The sequence below is a fragment of the Psammomys obesus genome, unplaced genomic scaffold, assembly GCF_907164565.1.
Source record: "Psammomys obesus unplaced genomic scaffold, mPsaObe1.curated_primary_1811, whole genome shotgun sequence".
Lineage (NCBI taxonomy): Eukaryota > Metazoa > Chordata > Mammalia > Rodentia > Muridae > Psammomys > Psammomys obesus.
In genome coordinates, this window is record NW_026592118.1 from 34,253,379 (window position 1) to 34,272,759 (window position 19,381).

The following is a 19,381-nucleotide window of genomic DNA, read 5'->3' on the forward strand; positions in this document are numbered from 1 at the left end:
AAGGAATAACCTGAGGATATACATTAAGTGATATACATTGTATATCATACGTAATACAAAGGATAGACATTAAGTGCAAGGACAAATGCTTCCACGATTACACTTCCAAGTGGAATCTAAAAAAGCTGAGTTTATAGAAGCAGAGAGCAGGTGGTGGTTATCAGGGAGAACACATGGGTTTAATGAAGTATTAGACAAAGAACACAAAGTTTTAGTTAGATGAGAGCAATGAGTTCAAAAGATCTACTGTAGATATAGTAATACATACAAAAGATGGATTGTGTAAGATGGGTACAACTAATAATTTTATTCTTGATCATTAAAGGAATAAATGTATTCTCACTATAAGGAATGGTAATTGTGGCAATAGATAACTTCTTGACCTGACCATTTCACAATGCATATATATTCAAAGTATCACATTATACACAAAGCCATAACTTTCACAATTAAAATGTTAAGATCGATACTTTTTAACCAAGTTTTACAGTTGTGGGAGTGGAATGGGAACCTCTGAATATTGACCCATTCTGTCAGACTTTTCCAACTTCTGGTCGTTAGAACTGAAAAGTACCAGCCAATTAGACAGAAAGGACTGGAGTTGCCTCAAACTGTTAACATCTGCTGTTAATAAAACTCTCCTAGCACCTGAAAATGATCCCGTGTGTGTCTTTATTCTGAGCCTCAAAACAATTCTTGTTGCTAGAGTAAGGAAACTTGACTGAAGGGTCAGTGGTTCGCTCACACGCTCGCGTGAATCTTACTAGTCAGGGCTCTTTGTTTAACCTCTGCTTCCCCTGTGCTTTCTTATCTGTGTGCTGCCGCACGGCAACCTAAGAAAATTGCACTAGAGTGTAATGCAGTGTATCGCTCCTCTTTAGTGGAAGTCAAACTATGGAAAGAAATAGCGGGCATGGCAGGGCTTTACTGATACAGTGTGCTATGTATATTAACTACAGCAGACGTCCTGAGCTTATTAATACAACAGAGTCATGTTCTCATGCGAGCTTTACCTCATTGCACGCAAACAGATCACCAAGCCGTGTGCCACACTTTGTGTAGCAATTCTTAAAGAAATGGCCTTGTGGTCACCAGTTATGGGTACAAAGTTTGTACCTGAGCCCTTCTGTGATTACATATCTTCCCAGCAGATATGTCTTCCCAGCAGATATCTTTACGTACATACCCCAATCATCTGGAAGGAATATGAGGCTCAGAGACATTACATTGGCGTGATTGCAAACTTGAGCCTATTAGACTTCTACGTCTGTGTTCTTAGTCACCCATAGCTCAACAAAGCACGCTGTCATGGGCCCTGAGTTACTCTCCATTCACCTAACTGTCTACACAGACACTGCCTGCGCTCCTGCTAGCACTGAGAGAAGAGAGAAAGGTACAGCTCTCACAGACAACTGTACACTACTCAAAAGCCATCTATTCTTGCCACAGCCTGGGAGTCAAAGTGACCCAGGAAAGACTGAATTTCCACTGAGAACAAGTCAAACATTTATTTCAGAATGTTAAGTGGAAAAATCAGTCCCGAAGCCTCAATTAGAGCTCAATTAATTTCCTAATGTTGGATGGGAAAAAAAATGACTCAACTACCAAAATATCAAACAAAAAATACCATAAATACACTCAAAATTCTGTTGGCCAGAATTCACATTCCATTTGTTCCCAGACAGATTTGTTAGCAGTAGGGTCCTGAGAAACAGCATTTGTTTTGTGGGCAGATTCCTATCAATGAAAATATTGTCTCCATTTTATTTGCCTCAGAAAAGGCTTTTGTGTGTGTGAGAGAGCTCATGAACGCCCATAGAACGGTCACAGTCACATAGGCAAGTGTTTCAGGCAGCTTTAAGCAGATCTGCCCTGTCCCAGCCTTAACTTTCTTACACTGCTCCTCCTGATGAAACCTTGGTCTGAACGTCAATAGATCTGTACCGTTTTGCCCCGACAGCTTATATTTTTCAAGTGAGAACTCTTCCTATGAGTCCATAATTCCCCTAGAGGCGAAGTGAATCTTTACACATACACACACCCTCAAGATGAAGAATCTCATCCGTGAGTTTTCCTCAGCAAACTGTTAAAATTTCACAAATATCAATTTTGTTAATATCTGTCTCTTCCCGTTTCCTAACAACACCTTACGTGTATGTTCCAGCAAACAGCTCACAATACGTTGTCACTCCCATTATTCCATATCCAGTAAGTGTGTAAAGCACTCAGGCCTGTATTAATCCAGTTCCATGTAGAAGAAGAAACACTCACTCTGCTCTCTTGAGTAGCTTATGTTTTTCTAGATGCTGAGTTGGGAAACATGAGGTGTCTTAACCGTTTCTCTTTTAAGGCATAACGGTGCTGAGGTATACTTAAAAGCCTATGTGTAGGCTTTTTTTCTCCTACTATTTGTGGGGCCTAGAAGCCCAAATTTCATGCTTCTAGATAGTTGGACATTATAAATCTAACTATCTGGCTCCCTATTTGAAAAACGTACTTGCAGAATTATAAAATAAAATGGGCTGGGGATGCAGTTTAGTTGGTAGGTTGCTTGCCCAGTTTGCTTGGAGTTCTGGGTTCCATCCCTGGCACCAGATGGTCTGGAAGTGTCAGAACATACTTGTACTGTGTGGACATACTTCAGCACAGGAAGTAGAGATGGGGAGAACAGAAGGTCAAGGATGTAGGCCAACCTGGTATGGGTGAGAGTTTGGCTCAAAAAGACCAAACGAAGTACAAATAGATTGCCTAAGTATCCACGCAGCTGTGCCCCAACCCAACACCCTTAACTTTCTATCACCTGCTCCTTCTGTAAGAAAAGAACCCCTGCTCAGAGGTAGTCCATGGTAGTTCAGTGTCTGATTGGTTACCCTAGTAATGGGAACAGGGACTGTCTCTGACATGAACTGATTGGCCTGATCTTTGATCACCTCCCACTGAGAGGGGAACAGCCCTACTAGGCCACAGAGGAAGACAATGCAGCCACTCCTGATGAGACCTGACAGGCTAGGATCAGAAGGATGGAGAGGAAGACCTCCTCTATCAGTGGACTTGGGGAGGGGAATGCATAAAGAAGGGGGATGGAAGGTGGGATGGGGAGGGAGGAGGGAGGAAGCTACAGGGGAGGGGATACAAGGTGAATAAAATGTAATTAATAAAATCAAAATGAATAAATAAATTATGTAAAGAAAAAAAGAAGAGAAGCTAAAAATCTTGAAGTTCAAGTAGCAAAACAGTGGCTTCCTGCATGATTCCTACTCCAGCTACAGGCAGCCACACCCTGGTTTCCTCTCAGACCCAGGAAATAGTTAATATGGAAAAGAAGTTTATGTTAGACCTAGCAGGCTTCAGCCATTTTGCAGGAACCCCTGGACTTTTGTCAACCAAATAGAAAGATGGCACAAGATTCATATACTGCAAACTGCTGACTTCTTGAGAAATGGAAAGGCCAAGGATACCTAGAATAGAACCCACTCAACTACAACCCCATTTCCCAGGACTGTGGCCTATGCTCTGTAGGACAGAATGGTTGACAGGAATATTTCCTGACCTCAACCAGAAAATCTGCTAATAGAAAACTCTGGGATAAATGTAGCAATGAACTACTGAGCACTATCCTATTCCTGCTCAGTGCAACTGTTTTAGTTCCTTTAGAAGCACTTTAATTTCCTAGTTTATAATTTGCAAATTATCAAGAAGTTATCTACCTTTATATATATATATATATATATATATATATATATGTCAAACCTACTCTCTCTGCAACCTTTTTAGGTCCTTGAGACCAATAGTTCTTTATTGCTTACCCAGAATCAACGCTCTCTTTCCTCTGAGAGATGGTTAGGATCTGGGTTCTAAAGAAGCATAAGCAACACTGTAGATACCTTAAGAGTTACCGTTGCTGCATTTGTTGGCATGGAGAATTTTTTTTTTTAATCTGAAAACCTGTGCTGTTTTTTGTTATTGTTGTTTGTTTTGTTCTGTCTTGTTGTCAAATTGGGGCTCTCTGCTGAAAAGTATCCTGTTTTAAGAGTTGGAAGGACACTAGAATCTTAGGAGACACCTCCACCTTGTACAACATCTAACCATATCTGACATTTCATTATTAGGTTACATTAACTGATGAAAAGGATACTTGGAAATGAGGAAGGACAATAATATTATTTGTGTTTTTCTTTCCAAAATTCTGGTCCATTTGTTGTTAAGCTCTTACCTTGTCACCCTTGTACCCAGGAATTCCCTAATTTAAAAGAGAAATCAAAAAGTAAATTAAGATATTATAAAACAGCATTAGGGGAAGCACTGGGTATTTTTCATATACAAAGTACAACAAATCACATCTTCAAGTCTTGGAAATAGGACCACATAACTTCATATTTCGTGTCTCCCGGAGCTTAGGAAATGTGTGGCTACTCATTAGAAGAATGAACCTACATTTCCCTTTTAAATTCTATTCTGTTTCAGCTGTTTGTGTTTCAAATCCAACTTCTTATCTTTTGGCTCAGAACTGAAGGAAAGAAAGTACACTGAACGTCGTTGTGAACATGATGACCAGTAACAGTGCTTTCAAACTGTTATGTTGACTTTTGAACTATAAACTATTGCAGCACAATGTTTCCCAGGGACAGTTAGAGACACTGGCTTTGAAACGAGCTCATGCCCTTTAGAATATTCACAAATGTCTGTATCCATCATGGTCTTCCTTCAAATTCAGTCTAGAATATCAAGGAAATGAATGGTTCCTCTATCAACCCTAATGAGTCAGTGACCTTTGAGCTATTGGCTTTTATCTCAAGCTAAGTGAGAAGCCAGCACCTTGGCTGTCTCCTTAGTCACTCGTGAGAATCTTGAGGAGCCCTTTTCACTGTGTCATTCCCATAAGCTTTCTGGGTATTCAATGGACTGGGAAGTTGCCAACTCCAGGAACAGCAAGGCTTTTCCATCGTTACCCTACAACTATACTTTTCAAGGATGAAAATAGAATTATAACACTTATTTAATACAAGCTGGAGAAACCAATGGCATAAATGAGTTAATATTGCAGTAACCCATAAATCCTACAAAATTTTATTTTATCTCATGCATAACTTTTCTAAGTAGAAACTTCAGAGGGGAAATAATATTGCTTTTTAAATTAATAGATGCTGAAGAATAGAGGATAAAAGTAAAGGTAGCCAAAGATAGAATGACAGTGTAATTTAATCTAATATAGAAATATTTATTCACATGAATTGTTCAATTGCTTAGTGTTTAAAATTAAAGACCACATTATACACAATTAATTTTATATTTTCTGCAAAAATCATCTATATTCATGATGCTAAGAGTGTGTAGGCTTTAAATTCCAAAACTCTTAGGCTATCTTCTACCTATTGTAATGCACAACCATTTGAAAATTTTGTTGTTACTTTACACTGAAAGATGGAAGAATATATTTTGGAAGGAGCCAACAGGCCTCTGTGGAAACAAAGGAATATCACTTTGTCCGTAGTATATTCTTATTTTCTTCTGAAATTCGTAGTCATTTTATCCGTTGGTCACATCTTCAGGGGTTTGTTCATTTGTTTCTTTGCTTACTTACTTGCTTTTCCCTTTTGGGGCCTCTTAATCACTGCCTTTAAATATTCCAATTTAAAATATCCAAAATTTCATTATCAGTCTCTGTCAAGTTTGTTTCTGATTTTCTCATTTCTAGCAATATTTTTTTTTATTTCTAACACCATCATATTTCAAGTTACAGGGTCAACATATTATAATCATCTTTGTCTCCTCTTTGCTCCCACTCCAAGCTCCTTTTTAAGTTAATCATCCTCATTCACAGGTTTTTCTTTTTATCTCAAGTTTCAAGAGGTTGCCATCAGCTAGAAAACAACCCAGCAGTAGGAATATATCAGACAATGAAAACGCGCTTCCTGAACAAATAGCACAAGCAAACTCCTCTTGATAGCCTTAAGCTTTTCATCACATTTTCATGGAGTTAACTAAAAACTCTAAGAGGCCAGCTTCATAAAACTCTGCCTGCGATTCTGACTCACCGTTAGTGTACCAAGGGGATAAGCGAAAAGTGGAGTACATACACCCCAAACCCTGCTTTCCACTGTAGGTGTAGCCATTTGCTCTCCTCACGGCAACGCCATACTAATACATCTTAGTTATTTCCCAATCTCAAGAAGCCAAACAGAATGATACAGGTATTTTTGTCATTAGAACCAAATTGACAAAGCATAGTTTAGACAATGTAATCCTTGTGCTTTTAAAATTTAGCACATTTTTTTTATCATTAAAAAAAAAGAAAATGCTCACAAGAAGCAAAGTGCCTTTGTCATTTGATTCTGTCATAAATGTTCAATTGGGCATTAGGGAATGTCATAGGTCCCATCAGCACTGGGTTGATTAGAGTGCTTTTCTCTCTGTAGGTCTAGTTCTGAGACCATATCTGTCTGATTGCCTGCCTGCACCCTCAAGAGCATAGGTAAGTAGGAATCAATTTTGCAATTGCACTGCAAGGTCAAGCCAGTCAGTCACAGATTCCAGGATCATTTGTGAGGAAAGCATTCCAATTCTGCACATACCCCAGGTCCTCTTTCTCCAGTTTCTCCTTTCTGAGCATCACCCTGCAACAAACAACAAACTCAGTCAAAATTCTTCAGCCCTGCAAGTGATTGATTGCTCAATAAAGTGTGCTATTCCTAGATAATGGGTTAAACCAATTAGAGAAGAATCCTAAGCTTTGACCATTGACATTTCCACCACGCAATTTAAGGAAAATAGCAGCTCAGATAAAGTTTGCCCTTTCGGAGTGAAGCTAGATGTTCAGGGTGCACAATGTAGATGAATTTTCACAACTTCAGCCTCATTCCGGTTTCCAATATGGTGTTTTTCTCAAACACAGCGTTGTGTTTTACTGGAATAGGACACTCTGGCTTTTCTCCAAGTAACTATAAATACTTGCTAAAATGTTCCTCAAGAGAGTTTGCTTGATTTCAACAAGACTAAGGAAAACAAAGTATGGTGCACAAAATTACAAATCAAACTAATGTAATGTGAACATTGATTTATAGTCAAGTTTTTAATACAACACAAGAAGGTGTGAGGGCATCAGTTGGGACCTACATAGGATAACTAAAAATGAGAAGGTTTGTAGCATGCCCCAAGAATGCTACACATTTCCTCTCCTCAGCAAGCAGGCTAGTGCCAAGAATACTCTCAGGCATATAATGATATAACATATATTATATCATTATATATATAATTCTATATCATTATATGTACATATATATGCATACATATACACTAATTTCTCCCCAAAATGTGGGAGCCAAGTTTTCTTTACAGTGAGGAACAAAGGCCTCAGCACACCGCTATCATCACTCATCATTATTTAAAGCTGTAACTTCCAAAGCTGAAAAAAAAAAAAAAAAAAAAGGAAAGGAAGGAAGGAAGGAAGAAACAAAGAAACAGCAAAAAGAAGAAACAATTCTTGAAACTCAAAACACATACACAAAAAAGATTGCATTAACTAAAAATTTTTTCTTGAAAAAATCTTGGGGTGAAACTTTTTAAAAATATAAATAGTTATTATTAAAAGGAGCTGTTACATAGCCAGTTTTTTTTTAAATTTTCTTAGTGAAAAAAATCTCTATTTCCTCCTTTACTAGCTTTATTTCGTTTCCTTAAAATGTTGGCATCATTTTGTCCTTAATTATTAGAAGCCTAATGTTAATCGGGCTGTGTAAAGTTTTCATATACTACAGAAATTGACTCAATTAGCTAAACGTGGTGGCTCATTCCTTTAATCCCAGAACTCAGGAGTCTGAGGTAGGTTCTTTGGCAAGAGTTCACGATCAACCTGGAGAGAGAAGGGTTTATTTCAAATTCTAATTCTCTCTCTGGTCACATTCTATCATTGAGGGACATCAGGGCTGGAATTCAAGGCAGGAACTTGGAGGCAGGAGCTGAAGCAGAGGCCATGGAGAAAAGCTGCTTTCTGGCTTACATAGACTACTTTCTCATATAACTCAGGACTACTTACCCAAAGATGGCACCCAGCAGTGACTAGCCCACCCACTTCAATCACTAATTAAGAAAAGCACTACAGACTTGCCTACAGGAGACATTAATCTTTCAATTAAGTATTCACTTCCCAGATAAATCTAGCTTGTATCAAGTTGTCAAAAATGAAACAAACCAACCCAGGGCATTCTCTAAATAAATACACAAGGTATATTAGCTTCAAAGAAAACTGTTTATTAATTTACCGGATTTCCTTTTGGTCCTCGCTCACCCTTGATACCGGGGTTTCCATGGGTACCCTGAAAGAAAATAGAGAAAAGACTATCTTTAGGAAGTATTCCATCTCCCAATGGTGAGTTTCTTGCCCCCTGTTCATGGCCACCTCTTAATGCAGTAAGTTAAACAACAGCTTTATAGAAAAAAGGTTAAATCTTTACTTTAGTCAAGTCATCATCTATTGATGACCATGTAACAGGTCTAACTTTGTATTTTATGAGAAATAAATTCCCACTCTCTAATGCCTTAGTTGATAGAGTTATTTGAAAATGTAGTCTGGACCCAAGTCTCAGGGGAAAACGTGCCACATTCTCCCACCCTCAGAGGATGACATCTCCAAACACAAGCACTAGCTCAAAAATGTTGCCCATGAACTTTGTGAAACCTATTCTCCAGGCTTCCAGACTCTTAGATTGAGATTTCAAATCGCATAGGTAAGTGAAAGTGCAACGCGAGGCTTTCTCACACTGTTGCTCAAAGGAAAATCATTATGGCCACTCCCACCATTGTCTGTCAGTTGCTAAGTGGTTGCTTCCATTTTACAGAATTTACCTAACTCCCCAAAGCATCCTAACCAGGTTCTTCTCCACAAGGCTACATGGTGCTGCTGCATCCCTGGATTCCTGAGAAAGGTGCAGCTTCCAGAAAGGATGGTGCCATTTGTTTCTAGTGAGATAAAACATCGCCCACGGGCATAGGGGGAAAGGAGGGAGAGAGCGTGGGACCTGGAGGAGACGAGGGAGTGGGCGGCAGCGGGGATACAAAGTGCATAAATTGTAGTAAACAAATAAAAAAAATAATTTAAAAAAAACGTCCCCCAAAACACCAATGTCTTATGTTAGCTCTTTCTGTGTTTTTGGCTTATCACTGAGAAATTCTGACTCCAACTGTCAAATAAGTGGCACTGAAAAGCCCTTTCTGGAAATAAGTTCATCATTGACTTCATCAACCCCAAGTTCAACATAGATGTCCACTCACAGGAGGCCCTGGGTCGCCTGGATCTCCCTTCTCACATTCACAGATCCTGTGTTCACACTGAATTAGCAAAAAAAACACAATGTTAAGACACAATGTAATAGAGGATATGGCACATGCCAAATCTTAGCCAGTATGTAACTAACTGAAACTTCCTTGAAGGAAGTTTCTCTCTATATATATTAAATTATTCAAGGCAAACTCAGGACAGGTAAAAGCCAGCTGTTGAATTATTATTAAGTTTTGCTATGGTTAAACAAAATAAATGTTCTACCATGTATTTATACAAAGGGACTGGTTAAAATAGAAAAAAATAAGCATTTTCTGTGGAATTCCAGAATTTACCATTCTCTTCTATATAATATGTCATGGCCCAATTATATGTAAGCATTAATTTCTTCGTATTCAAAAAAAATATTATTTGGACCATATTTTATCAGTCCCAATATGCACATTTTTCTTTATCTTAAAATCTCTGAAACCAGAATGAGTCGTATGATAGCTGCCTTGTGGGTCTTCAAATTTTATAGACCTCATTTAACAAATACCGTAGTGTCACCTGTGCTTTTCATGGTACAAAGCGCTAGTTCAGGGGTCCTTGGCAAGCTCATACATAACCACCTTTTGTGCTATGTCCTTCCCAACAGATTGCTACTAGCTAGCTTTCTTTTCAGTGTGCTCTGATCGCTTGCTCTCATCTGGCTCAGTTCTCTTCAAACTAGAGAAGTTAATTAGCTTCAAGTCCAACCAGCAGACATCAGGGGATGCATGCTGAAAGGTACCAGGGGTACCTTCCAAATCAGCCACTGTCCAATCCACACTTAGACTAGAAGAATTCATATCAAAGTAAAGAAATGTTGTCAGTTGGATTGCATTTAGCTCTAAAATAATCTCCCAAATCACATTAAATACTTTCTACTTTCTCTAAAATTTTCTTACCTACATTTAAATATAGAAGCATTAAAAAGAAAACGACGTGGCTTCCTCAAAGTTAGCTTACGTTAAGAAATATTACACATTTTTATTTAGTCACATCTGATACGAATCGCAATGTTAATGTGCTAATCCAGATTTTTAGAGTAACTCCTAGTAATAAAGCACGCGATGCATACCTTCTTCTCAAATAAGACATCCTAGAAGAGAGAGAGAAAAAAGAATGAAACATTAACTCAATTAATAGTTCTGCTTCCAGCTTCTTATTAGTCTTAATTATTCCCTATGGGATAGGTAATTTCCAGGAAGAATAGCAATTCAGCCTTTTTAACCTTGTAAAAGCGATAAGACCAGCCAGTCAACCACCCAAGGAGCATTCTCAGCCATGTAATAATAGGAGGCACGAGGGGCACTAACATTCAAAATTACTGTTTCCTAGAAACTTTATCCTACGGTATCCTATGCTTTAGCTTTTCTTCCTTTGATCTGTTCTATCATCTCTATAATTTAGTTCCAAGCTTAATTATTTGTAATGAGAAACTTTGCTTACAATGACTTAGGAAAATACATTATATGTATATATATAGATTCTTGTCCCCATCACTAGACTTATGTGCATTTTTTTTGGTATGAAAACCCACCAATTTGGGAATCATCATTTTATGAAGTTATTAGTAGGACTTAGACAATTGCATTAAAACTCAAAAACAGACCGGTAGAAAGCCTCATGGCAGTTTTCAGGATGATCTGAAACATGGGAAGGGGGTATGATTCCATTATTGTGATCACTAGGAGAAAGAATTTTCTGCTCAAACTTGTAAGAGCCTCAACTATTATATTTTACTTATAAAAGCTCAACATGAGAGAAAGAGATGTAGCCTTTACATTTTAACAGTATTAAAAATAATATTTTATGAAACTTTTAATAGTTCATAACAATATGCACTATTTACATAAATGAAAACTACATTTATAGCTTGCTACCTAGGAGGAATTAAATGATAAAAATAATATACATGCCACAACCAACAAGTATTATTATAAAATAATTGTGTGTGTGTGTGTGTGTGTGTGTGTGTGTGTGTTGGAGAGAGAAAAAGAGGAGAGGAGGAAGAGAGAGAAAGGGAGGGGGAAAGGAAGGGAGAAGATGGAGAGGGAGAGGAGTAGGAGAGGGAGAGAGAGAGAGAAAGCAGGCTTAACACTGGGCTGAGCTTCTTGGCTATCTACAATGGCACTTCTCTCTTACCCTCAAAAAAGAATTAGACAGAATGTCTTCAACACTTGGCTACATTCTTAATCACAATGCCACAACACTTTTTATCCCTCACAGGCCTCACTGCTGTCCTCTGGTTCAGTGGGATGCTGCCTGACAAGAGTACTGCAGATCTTGTAGAAAGATAAACATGGGAAAGAAATGAATGGATATTAAAAGAGATGACTAGCCTGTCCTTAAGAAAAAAAAAAAATCAGGAGTTAAATAGTGCCTTGTGGCTCCAACTGAAAAGATCAGTTATGTAAGATAATACAGAGAACTAAGAACAAAGATACAAGCACATCTGCTGTAAAACACGAAGGAGCAAATGAGAAAATCAAAGATGAGCTAGCACATGTGCCTTTATGAGCCTAGGTGCCTTTAGCTTTGTTTCACTGTCTCTATTTTAAAGTACGTTAATAACAAAGAAGTAGAGATCAAAATGTTCTAAGAGGCTCTAATGACAGGGAGGGAGGTTTAGACTGAGAATTAAGTCTCACCCGAAGTTTTCTTCCTGCTTCACTATCAATGATACTCTGCTATGCTTGCAGACATGAGCCAAGCTAGCTGGCCTCTGAAAGGCTCCACCCAGCAGTGGATGGAAACAGAAGCCGAGACCCACAGGGATTATTGTGGAAGAATTGGGGGAAGGATAGAGGGACCCAAAGAGGACAAGAATTCCACAAGAAGACCAACAAAGTAAACTATACTTGGCCCATGGAGAACCACAGAGACTGAACCAGCAACCTAAGTGCATGCATGGACTGGACCTAGGTCACCTACACTTAGGAAGCTTATGGAAAGCTTGGTCTTCATGTGGGTCCCTTAGCAACTAGAGCAGGGGCTGTCACTGACGTGGATGCAGTTTTCTGCTATTGGATCGCTTTCCTCTAGCTGGGAAGCCTTGTCTGGCCTGGGGGAAGAGGATGAGCTTGGTCTTGATGTGACTTGAAGTGCTGGAGCGGGATAGCACAGAGGTGAGGGGGCGGGAGGGAGGCTCCCTTCTCTGGGAAGAAGGGAAAGGAGGCTAGGAAAGAGGGTAGAAGTGTGGGACTGGGAGAAGAGGAGGGGGTTGTGATTGGCATGTAAAGTGAATAAAAAAGAGAGAAAAAAGCAAGGTGATGGTGAGAAACAATACTAAAGTTGGCCTCTGGCCTCCATGTCTGTGCATGTGTATCTGCACATACATGAGCACACACACGAACATATCTACATCTAACATGTACATACACATGAAAAATATTTAAAGCACATGTCAGAAGCTTTGGCTCCCCTTGAGAAGAGAAGGGGAAGGAAATTTTGAGATAGTTTAGAAGGGGCAACATGATAAGTTCTGATAGTCCAGGTCAAACTATAATTTTGAAAACCACTAAAACAATCCAAAAAAATGTCTAGATTTGACATTTTTACAACACTTCAGCAATAAGAAATATCTTTATCATTTTATACAGATTTTTTTATTTAAAAGGGTGTCAATTGTGGGGCTAAATTGTGTAGCCCAGAGTGACCTCAAAGTCACGGCAATCTTGCCTTTACATCCCTCGTGCTAAGATTACAGCCATGATCCACCAAGCTTGGCTCCTTACCTTACTGGTTTTTACATTTATGCTTTTACCATAGTTGGGTCTCTTCTCAGTTCTCCCTTTAAAAATGTGGTTTTACTTCATTGTATTTCTCTTTAGCACCCTAACAACATAAACAACTATTGTTTTAGTCCATTTGTTTTTGTTTTGTTTTATATCTCCTGGAATTTATATTTCTATGGAAACAAAAATGGCCCCAACACTCATAATAGATAAGATTGTTTCAAACAAAGAACAAAGCTTCATCCCTAAGGCACTTTCAGTTAGAAGCCTAGGGCAGAGGACAACACAGTGAAAGCAGTGTAGGAAGTGTTAAATGAGGAGAATGGGAGTCAGTAATAGTTTCTCAGAATAGGTGGGGCTTTCTGGGTGATTATGAAGAAAGGAATGCAAGGAACAAACTAACACCCTGATGGCATGCTGCTCTATATGTCAAAGATTATGGGGGGAAAGAGTCATAAAGACTAGTGTGGGCAATAAGACAAAGACGTGAGTGAGGAGGGACATTCAAAGGGAGAGTGCAGGGTGGGGGTCAAGTGGACAAAGATGGCTGCCTGAAAGGGGGATTTCTATCTATGGTGAAGAGGTTGGCAATGATGGTCAGAGCCAGGGAGAAGGGAGTCTTCAGTTTTGGTACAGCTTGTAAGTTCTGTTGTAATTTGAATTGCAATGACAAGAATAGAGAAATGTCCTCACTAAAATAAAGGAAGTCCATTGTGTCAATGGGTTCAGATTTGTATAATGGGACAGTGGTCAAAATAGAAGGCTACAAGGGAATGGCCAATTTTGTGAATGAGAAGGCCAATGCTAAAAATGGTGTTGGAGGAAACATGAAGAACTGACAAAGTTATTAACATTGTAACAAATGGGACGGGAGCAAAATTTAACTTAGGGGCAAAATTGCTGCTCTAAAATCTGAAACAGAACAGAAATAATTTTTTAATGAAGCCTGAAAAAAATAGGAATTGACCATTCACAATCAATGAAGAAAAAGCATATGGTTCTTTGATTCTAAAGATGATGAAGAAAATGCCAAATCAATCCCTATGGAGTAAAGGGAATACCTTAAATTCATGTTTATTTTTTTAAACATTCAGAAAAAGAAACTTTAATTTGTCTCAACCTTTATTTCCAGATTTTAAAATATTGGGTTTTTTTAATACTGTCTTACTCTTCTATAGGACTACGTGCTGTATCTAGAACACCTAGTTGAACTTGCTTCACATAAAAGTTACAATAAACCAACAATAAGATATTCTATACACCCTGTTCAATAGGATTCATCACATTCTCTTGGATAATTCAAAGCTGAACTGCTTCTACACGGCTTTTACATGATAGTTCCTACTAAAGGTGCTGAAGGATTTGTCTTTACTTATTTTAGTTCCTGAAAAAAAAATTTATTCTGGACAGTTGTGCCCATTAAACCCACCTAAAATGAGCATTGCAATAAAAATTAATACCTGCTGATCTCCCTCCCCCCACAAATAACCCAATTTAATTCCAAAATTAGTACTTCTGTATGAGTTTACTTCTGTAAGATGCTATGAAATGTACACTAACCCAGAGTTATAAAAGGCAGAGTCCTAGCTCTGGAGTAAGGGGACCGGGGAGAAAGAGAGAGAGAAATTTGAATAGGTATGTTACAAGCAAAGGAAATTTCTGCACTTTAATTGTGTTTGGTGGTTATATTAATGTGTGTACCTGTCAAAACTTATGGAACTGTACATTTTTAAGTAATGCATTTTTTGTTCTTAAATTATGCCTAAATTGTTTTAAAAACATAACCACAAAAGACTTTCAAAATAAAAACTAACAATGAGGAATATTCCCAATGATGTGGTAAAAAATCAGGTCCCGCTTTATATAGAGGGGCAATATGAACACTGAATGTTAGTGCGCCGTTCTTTTCAAAAGCCGAATAAGTACTCTGAACATGGGATGTATTTGGAAAGCAATATCTCCCTGTCTGTAGAGGCTTATTCACAGAACCGACATCTGAACAAACAAGCTGAGGTCACAGGATGCTGAGGAAGAAGAGTCTCGTTGGTCATTTTCTATTCCCCACCCCCCCAAACAGCCCTCGCTCCAGTCCACTGCCAAGAGTGCATTCTCGGTTGGGCAGAAATCTCAGCAAGGGTGTGTCTAAAGGCAGTAGCCACATCCTGAGCCGGAACATCTGGCCAAACAAGGAACTGCCTGCTCTGTGCCTTCTGGAGTCAGCTTTTCTCACACTAGATGAAGGAAAGGAAAGAACAACTGGCCACTAAATGTTCACCTTCCCAGGGCTCTCCTCTGTACGTGAGGGAATGTCCTGCTTTCAGCTGAGTGGTGAGGATGCCTTCAACCAAGGAGACAGGCAGGGCTAGGTACTGTGCTAGCACCATCATGTGCCTTTCATGTGAGATATCTTATCCCAATGAGACCCACTTGGGAACTCTGATGAGGGCCATAGTCTCTGACTCTAGTCTAGACTGGCTCAATCCCCAGAGAGAAGAGGCAAGACATAACAGTGTCTTTGGAAGTGGGATGTTGCTTGTTTGGGGGCAGTTCTGAGGGAGCAAACCTCCAACATTCACTGTGATTCCCTCTCTCAATGTGCCTTTTCAGGGCTAAGCATTCTCTGCAGGCTTGGCAAGCCTTAAATTTTGAGCTCTTTTGCAAGAACATGGGGTAATGATAATCATCCTACATTGTGATTAACCTACATCATAAGATTGTGATAGAATAAACGAAAATAAACCATAGCGGGGATAGGAAGGTGGTTCAACAATTAGAAGAACTGTTTTTGCAGCAGACCTAGGTTTGGTTCCCAGTACCCATGAGGTGGCTTACAACCATCTGTACCATCAGTTTTAGAGGGCCCAGTGCTCTCCTCAGACCTTCAAGGACATCAAGGACATGTAATACACATGCATACATATGTACAGGGAAAATACTCATAATATGAAACAAGTCTTTAAAAGATTATATGAGACATAGGAGTGCTCAGAGAAGTACCAAATACACGGAGAGCTGGCCAGCGCACCACACATGACATTGTTGGGTAAGAAAAACATGTTTCATGTTTTTTGTTTCAACTGAGATTGAAAGGCAAATCTTGAGAAAGAATGGAGAGAGGACAAAAGGATCAAAAATCTTCTGACTTAATTTGAATTTTCTTGTAAACATTTAGAAAATATTCATGAGAAATGATGAGTGCTTAAAGGACGCTCCTGCCTTGCTGCCTTCTCAAGAAAAAAAAAAAACAAAAAAAAAAAACAAAAACAAAAAAAAAACTTTAACCTTTTGAAATTAAATAAATATTTAAATGACTTTCTCCTTTCCTTTTCCTCTCTACAATCCTTCCTGTATACTCCCTACCACCCATCTCAGCTTTACTCTCTCACAGATTTATGACCTCCTGCCTCTTTTTCTTTAATTGTTGTTCTTGTACATGTGTGTTCCTAATACATAAATACAATTTGCTTAGGAAAAATTTTAATTGGAATTTTCTAGAAAATCACTATGAAATACTTAACAAATCATCTAACTTATCTCTGGGAGTTTTCCCCTTGAGAAATGTTGTTGTAAAGAGAGATTTCATTTTGATTGTTTGGCCTCATTTCCCAAAAGTAGAAAGAAAAGGTCTTACATATAACTGGGTAGTCAACACAGAAAAGCACCACCATATCTAACAACACAAAGAGAAGGATTCCCTGGCTTGATGGGAAAATCATTGATTGACTACAGGCGATTTTAATGTGGATCATGTAATGGTTAACACTGATTGTCAACCTTGATTGACAGGATCTAGAATCACCTAGGAGACTAACCCCCAGGCATGTCTGTGAAGACACTTCCAGATAGGGTTAACTAAGACAGGAAGACCCATCCTAAAAGTGGACAGCAGCACTCCATGGACTGGAGTCATGGTCTGAATGAAAAGGAGACCCTGAGCTAACAGAAGCATTAACTACTCTATGGTTTCCAATTGTGGACACTCCATGACCAGATGCCTTAAGCTTCTGCCACCATATTTTCACATCATGATAGATTACACCCTCAATTCATGAGCCAAAGTAATTTCTTCCTTTCTTAGGTTGCTTTGTCAGGCAATAGAAAAAGTAACATAGACAGGCTTGTAGCATATGAAAAATCAAAGGAGAAAAAAATAATTTTAAGTTGGAAGTCTAAATTTTTAAGTAGTGTAACATGGAAATAGGTAAGACAGTCAAGATAATTCTGAAAATGAGAAATAAGAAAGGACAAAGTTAGAACAAATAAGGCAGACCACAAATTAATAACAAACTGAATATAAGTCAACAATGTGTGTGATTTTAGGCTAAATAAACAGGAGAATATGTTGTATGCTTTAAAAGTAACCAATTCGAAATCCCCAAATCCAAATCCAAAATTCTTTGGATTTGGGATACAACCTTAGGGAATGAACTTCACACGTTCCCACTAAATTGTCAAGGTAGTGAAAAGAACATCCATGTTCTACAGCCAATGGGCATCCTACTTTATCAACATTTTTCATCTGCTCTTAAGTAGCTTGCAACCAAGATACCGATATACAGCAAGAAATATATATTCAGCCCTCTAGGTACCTACCAGGCGTTCCCGAATTTTGTCCACAAGGATTGGATCACTCAGCAATAGGACAGTTTCACTAGATGAATCCCCAGATATCAAACGAAGTTTGGCTTCATTGACCACAGTAGAAAGTCCCACGGTGATAAATGATATTCCTGAAGTTCTAGCATCTTCAGAAATATCTTGGACATCTGGACTCTTGGGATGGTCAATTCCATCAGTCATCAGCAAAGCCACTTTCACACCATCTTTGCGCCCTTCTCTTCTAAGGAGCCTTGTGGCATTGGAGATGGCATAATAAGAGAAGGTACCTTGCCCAATTAAATTTAAAGACTTGACTCTCTGCTTAAATGTCCGTAGATCCTTCCAAGAAGAAAAGGGTGGATCAATCTGGACGGAGCTGCTAAACTGAAGGGCTGCTAGCTTAATGTCATATTTTAATGAACGACCAGGAGTCAACTGGAAAATCTTCTCACTCAAGCTGTTCACGAAATTTTTCTGACTATCAAAGAGGACAATTTTAGAGCTTTCAGAACTATCCAAGATAAAGACAACATCTATGAAGCAAATGGCATCTGAAAGAGAACACAAAGGTTATGCAACCTAATTGTCCCTTCTCACACCCAACATCACATAATCAGAACCCTGAGATGATGTGCTGTTTGTTTGGTTTCTGAGAGACACTTTGAAAGATGACATATTGCCTTCAAGATAAAGCTTTCTAAGTCTACAAAATATTGTTCTCTTATAAAATGCAAAGCAAGACCAAACAAAGTATCATATAGTCTCAGCATTGTAATCCCACTTAAAGCATAAGAAAAGAAAGTGCAGCATATTTTTAAAATTAAACAAATGCTAGGCAAAGGTGTTGAAAGGTAAATAAAAAAAAAATGTTCTGCCTAATACTTGAGTTATGTCATATTAGTACCTTAAAACCAAATGAGAAAATGTCTACACTCGTTGTCGGAATAACAACAGGAAAAGAAACTTAATTTGAAAATAAATTTGAACATGAATCCTAGATTGGTTTCTTAATAGCTGATTTGCCTGTGGACTTGAATGTGTCATTTAAGTTCTTTGAACCTGTTTATCTATAATGTGAGAGTAGTTATCTCTGTCCTCCCTATTTTACAAGTGGAGTTCAAATAAAATAATAAATGCACAATTGCTCTAAAATGCCTGAGGTGATCTAAATATGCAGGGCTTATTACTACCATGATATAATTTTATCAAGCAGAACATCACATGTATAGCTACATATGATTTGCTATTTAAACCAAATACTATTTTAAAATTTTGTATTAGTACTTTCATAGGCTAAAACGAAAACTTTTTTTTTAAACACTTTTTTTTTTTACCCTGGAAGTCATTTTTTCTTGCAAGTGTGTTTGGCTTTGGTCCTTTCTTTCTTTGTCCATATACTCCTTGACTCATAAAAGCTGGCAAAAGCAGGAGACACAAGGCAACGTCTCTTTTCCTCATCATGGTAGGTGGTAAAAATTCATCTGCCTGGTAACACCTTGAAATGGAAATTTCAGTTATAAATGCTTCCATAAAAAGTAATAGTTATCATTTTTCTTTTATTCAAAATTGATTTTTTTTCTCATTCCCTGATTATAGGTTCACCTACCTCTGCTCCTTTTACCCCCTCCCCATTTCCCTCCCATCCAGATCCATGCCCTTTCTGTCTCTCATTAGGAAACAAACAAGCTTCTGAGGGGTTGTGATATGATATGATATGATATGATATGATATGATATGATATGATATG

The 19,381-nt window shown here is 38.3% G+C and overlaps 1 protein-coding gene across 1 annotated transcript in view; it reads right to left on the reverse strand.

The window, feature by feature from the left end:
• The window catches only part of Col28a1 (collagen type XXVIII alpha 1 chain), a 147,626-nt gene extending 128,534 nt beyond the window's left edge, over window positions 1-19,092 (reverse strand). Inside the window, exons 1-7 of the mRNA XM_055612840.1 lie at window positions 18,969-19,092; window positions 17,629-18,185; window positions 10,377-10,397; window positions 9,268-9,324; window positions 8,259-8,312; window positions 6,573-6,614; window positions 4,214-4,240 (exon numbers count right to left, since the gene is read on the reverse strand). Coding sequence (XP_055468815.1) covers window positions 4,214-4,240; window positions 6,573-6,614; window positions 8,259-8,312; window positions 9,268-9,324; window positions 10,377-10,397; window positions 17,629-18,185; window positions 18,969-19,092 — 882 coding nt within the window. The remainder of the gene's footprint in view (window positions 1-4,213; window positions 4,241-6,572; window positions 6,615-8,258; window positions 8,313-9,267; window positions 9,325-10,376; window positions 10,398-17,628; window positions 18,186-18,968) is intronic.
• Window positions 19,093-19,381: the final 289 nt, after the last annotated feature.